Source organism: Rhinolophus sinicus, chromosome 14 (genome assembly GCF_057876585.1).
Source record: "Rhinolophus sinicus isolate RSI-liver-muscle chromosome 14, RSI-T2T, whole genome shotgun sequence".
Classification (NCBI taxonomy): Eukaryota; Metazoa; Chordata; class Mammalia; order Chiroptera; family Rhinolophidae; genus Rhinolophus; species Rhinolophus sinicus.
Window position 1 is genome coordinate 107,792,211 of NC_142514.1, and position 5,006 is coordinate 107,797,216.

General features: G+C 52.6%; 1 protein-coding gene across 1 annotated transcript; it reads left to right on the forward strand.

The window, feature by feature from the left end:
• The first annotated feature begins 2,867 nt into the window (after positions 1–2,867).
• Positions 2,868–4,549, forward strand: LOC148755774 (putative POM121-like protein 1). Its single transcript, XM_088789854.1, has 2 exons — positions 2,868–2,946; positions 3,534–4,549. The coding sequence occupies exons 1-2, from the start codon at positions 2,868–2,870 to the stop codon at positions 4,208–4,210; spliced, it is 756 nt and encodes a 251-aa protein (XP_088645980.1). The 3' UTR covers positions 4,211–4,549.
• The last annotated feature ends 457 nt before the right edge of the window (positions 4,550–5,006 follow it).

Here is a 5,006-nt window from a genome sequence, read left to right on the forward strand (position 1 = left end):
GTATCTCTGCCTGTGGACCACTCACGAGCTGGCGACGACATGGCCTCCAAAGCAACAAACTCTTCATCTGGATATGCTCATCTACCGGGGACCCTTAGCTACACCTCTGGACAAGCCCTAGCTGCTGGTCTCTCTCTACGTCGTCCCTCCTCAGCCTGAAGTAGCCAGAGCGGTCGTCGCCCCTATCCCCGAACGGCAGTTAGGGTTTCATCTTCAGAGGGCGGCTTGATACAGGAGAGTTAGCATGTCCCTAGGTAGACAGGGAGGTCCCTGGTGGAATAAACAAAGAGTCATATCCTAAAACTTCAGGTTTTGAAGTCACTCCTTCGCAACCTGTTTATATGGAACACTTCACTACAGGGGACAGGGTTTGTGATGTTTATAACTCTGAAGGAAGACTGAGAACACACTACGTTGGTCCGGGACCGGGCGGTGATCTCATCACGAGGTCACAGTCGCTCCCGAAAGACATGTTCGGGCGACTTCTCCAGCAATATTCAACATGCAGAGGGAGCATGGAAGGTGTAACTGGCCCAGGGTGAGAGTTCAGCGGACGGAAGGAGTATACATGAAGGAAAAGGGAACAAGGGATTTAGAGGGTGTTGGCAGGAGTGTGGCTTCCGTGACTGACCCAGGCTGATTTATGCTATTGGTAAAAACTGGCGGTGTTGAGGAAGGTGGAGATTTAATGGTCTCTGGTGCCATCTGTTGCCCAACTAAACGAAGAACTACCAGCTTCCCATTAATCCCTGAAGAACTATCCACCTGGAGAGGAGAAGAAATGCCTGATTTTAGCAATGTCCCGCAAAACGCCACCCTCCCAAGGCCGAGCTAGGGGCAGGGTGGGAGGTGGTAGTGGGCGGTTCAACTGCAGTGGCATCTGCTGTGGACAGCAGAGAAACAGCCGGTTTCAAAGAAGCCTCCCCTCATAGCGGAGGACCAGTAGTCCCAGGCCGGCTGTGAGGGGAAAACACAAGGTGCTTTTCAGATCTGTATGCATAGTCCGCTATCTACATATGATTATATTGGTATGTCTTCTCCCAAGGGTGAGCCTCTCTGTCACCCACCTATCTGGTGGTGGTGGTAATGACCCAGTTCTAGTTTTTCTTTCATGTATTCTTGTTACCTAGAGGAAGATATAGCCATATCCAGTCAATATAAACTTAACACTCTCTTGAAAAGGTTGTCTCAATAATCAAGTGAACTATGAACAGACTGACAATTAGGTTCGAGAACTCATCCTAGAAAAAGTGCCACGTACCTCACTGCTGAGCATCACGATGGTCACCTTCGAAGTACTCCCCTTGGGAAGCTACGCGCCCACACAAGCGCCTAGTCCATCCTTCAAAGCGATCGCGGACCTCCTTTCCTGGAATGGCCGTCAGAGCTGTCATCGTATTACCCTTGATGTCCCGAATGTCATCCAAATGTCTTCCTTGCAATATTTCCTTTGTCTTCGGGTAAAGAAAGAAGTCATTGGGGGCCAGATCAGTTTAGTTTTCCTTAAGTTTGAATTACGGGGTAGAGAAGCATCTTAATCTTGTCTGGGCTTCGACTCCTCGAGGTGGTCATTTGGCCCTTTGCTACACGACCATTCGGCTCATCTACAAATGTACACTTCATCCTCCACTGGTTACCTTTCCCAGAATAGCGTCTCCTCTGATCCGATAGGGAGCACCTTCGGAACATCTGGAAGCTTCTGCCAGCTGCAGGTAGTCTTGGCATTATTCCGAAATAAAGATACTCAGCTCTTGTCACTTCCTTTGGGGGGAGGGAGGTGTCACAAATGATATAGGACGCACATTTTATTCCCTTAGATACACACGCTTTTAGCTTGCGTTGACACCCTTGATGGAATTCTCTATGTGCTGAAATGTAACCACGGGTGTGTGTAAGCGGTACAATAGACTCCAGTGGAGTTGTATCAGCACTGTGGGACTGAACCCCCTCTGCCGTTTTGGGGTGTTTTTTAATCTTATTTTTGTGGATAATCTGGGTTACTCAATATCATCGTTCTAAAAGTCATTATGAATCTAACAAGATTAACTTTAACAAAAACTTGAACCATAACCTTTACTATTCAAGGATTTAACTTTAAGTCATTTTTACAGTATTATGTTCCGGCAATTCATTTGCATTGCCCACGATCATCTTTTCTCTTTCCAACTCAGATGACTTTTGTATCATTTAGTAACACTGTGTTTTTCCTACTGCTGGTCATGAAATGAATTTAGTGGGTCATAACAAGGAGTTTCCTCTTTTTTTTCTTTTTTTTTCTTTTTCCAAAGTGAAACATTTTATTTCAACGATACGTTTATCCCGGGGTGACCCCTGAGGAGCAGGGTCTCCCTTCTGCTGGGAGTTAAGTTCCCCACAGCTGTGTGGCCCCCAGGGGAGACAGGGCTGATGCCTGTCAAAAGGCGTTCCTGCTCCTGGCCCTGAAGCAAACACCTCCACCCCTCAGCAGATCCGGGAGCGCCCGCCGGGAGATCCACACCTCTGCTTGCCCCAGGTCCTCCCGCATCCGCTGAGGCCCCCTCTGCGTGCCCCTTGCCCCTGACTCTCCCTGCACGCGGCCGCGCGCCGCCCGGCGACCCCCGCTGGCGCGCGAGCGCGCGCTGGCGCGCCCCCGCGCGCTTTTGGCGGTCTCGGGCACGCGCGTCCATTGTTCCCTACTGCATCCCGGCAACAGGCCCAACGGTGGGCACTTCGCCTTCAGCCCTGTTGACAGCTGAAGGAGCTGGCTAGGAGCCTGCTGTCGAGCCAAAGACAGACCTCACCCAAGTGACCCATGGGCGGTTATCAGGGCAGGATCTGTCTCCCACGCCCGCCCCGGGCACCCGAGGGCCAGCACCACGGCGCTCGCCATGCCCACCGCGTTCACTGGGCCCGCCATCCTCACACAGCGGTCCGTGCCCCTCCGTTCTCTCGCAGGCCAAACTGCAGGTATCTGAGGAGTTTGCCTTCGTGCTTTCTCACAGCATCTCGGCGGCGATGTTCCATGCTCTCTCAAATGCTGCGCACTTTTCTGGGGTCCCTCATCTCAATCAGCAGGCATGGCCATCAGAGGGAAGCGGTGCTGTCGGCTCTGCACGCACAGATGGCCTGTAGCTCAGTGTCTCCGGTGGCCAATCAGGGAAGGAACCCTGATGGCACTGGGCGAGCACGGTCTGCTTTTAGGCCCCTGGGGGTCCAGGGAGGCCACTCAGTCTTCGTGCCCAGGCCTGGGACTCTGCGGAGAATCCTCCAGGCGACGAGCTCAGGAGACACGGGAAGGAACCCCGACGGCACTGGGCGAGCACGGTCTGCTTTCAGGCCCCTGGGGGTCCAGGGAGGCCACTCAGTCTTCTTGCCCAGGCCTGGGACTCTGCGGAGAATCCTCCAGGCGATGATCTCAGGAGACACGGGAAGGAACCCCGACGGCACTGGGCGAGCACGGTCTGCTTTCAGGCCCCTGGGGGTCCAGGGAGGCCACTCAGTCTTCGTGCCCAGGCCTGGGACTCTGCGGAGAATCCTCCAGGTTACGATCTCAGGAGACACGGGAAGGAACCCCGACGGCAGTGGGCGAGCACGGTCTGCATTTAGGGCCCTGGCGGTCTCTTGCCTCATTCCCAGGCCTGGGCTTCTGCAGAGAATCCCCCATAGGGAGGTCTCAGAAGACAAGGGCGACAAGAAATCCCAGACCTCCGTGCTAATCTCCTGCCCCAGAAGAAATGCCATCACGAGCTCATACAGCTCCACCCGAGGTTTCCCGCCTGCGCAGAGGAAGAGACGTACAGCCACAGCCACATCCCGTGCTCGGCTATTCCAGAAATCCTCCAAAAAAGTGAGCCAGGAGGGTCCTTCTCCCTCCTCGGCTCCCGGCCTTTCCCAGAAGTGCCAGCGTGAAAAGGAGGCAGATGGAACAAAGGGGCAGAGGCGAACCCGGACAGACGGCTCACCCACACGTGACGGTTCCAGGCCTCGAAAACGAAAGACTTGTCTTCTGCCGCGCAGGCGAGGGGACCCTGTGAGACTGCCAACACCCCCTGAGCTGGGCTTCCGAGTCACAGCGGCACACCTAGATGCGGAGAAGCAAGCTGCACTCCAGAGCATCCACAGAGCACTTCGGGGAGGTGAGACGGAGGCCATCCCAGACCTCAGTGCCATATGTGCTGTATGGAGCGGTCCTGCACCAGCTGTCCTTGCAGCTCCCAGCACGAATCCATAGGTGGCGAAGTACAGGAGGAAGCACGCCTGCTAAGGCCCAGTGACTCTCCCAGATTCTGCTGGAGGGGCTACCTCTGTGCATCTTTGTCACCCAGGAAGCACAGTCCACCAGGCTCCCTCTTCTGCCAGCCAGAGGCCCTGAAACGAGATAGCACCCTAACTATAGAAGTTTTAAGTCCCCTCACTATAGTAGTTTCCAGTCCCCTCAATAAGGAAGTTTTAAGCCCCTTCAGTATACAAGTTTTAAACCCCTCACTGTATGACTTTCCAGTCCCCTCAATTTAGAAGTTTTAAGACCCCCTCAGAATAGAAGTTTTAAGTTCCCTCAGTATAGAAGTTTTAAGTCCCCTCACTATAGAAGTTTTAAGTCCCCTCACTATAGAAGTTTTAAGGCCTTTCAGCATAGAAGTTTTCAGCCCCCTAGTATAGAAGCTTAAAGCCCTCTTAGTATAGAAGTTTTAAGCCCCCTCACTATAGAACTTTTTAAGCCCCCTCACTATAGAACTTTTTAAGCCCCCTCACTATAGAACTTTTTAAGCCCCCTCACTGTAGAAGTTTTAAGGCCCCTCAAAATAGCAGTTTTCAGCCCACACCATAGAAGTTTCAAGTCCCCTCAGAATAGAAGCTTTAAGTCCCCTGAGTATACAAGTTTTAAGCCTCATCGGTATTGAAGTTTTCAGCCCCCTACTATAAAAGTTTTCAGCCCCTCACTATATGAGTTTTAAGTCCCCTCACTGTAGAAGTTCCCAGTCCCCTCAGAATAGAAGTTCTAAATCCCCTGAGTATACAAGTTTTAA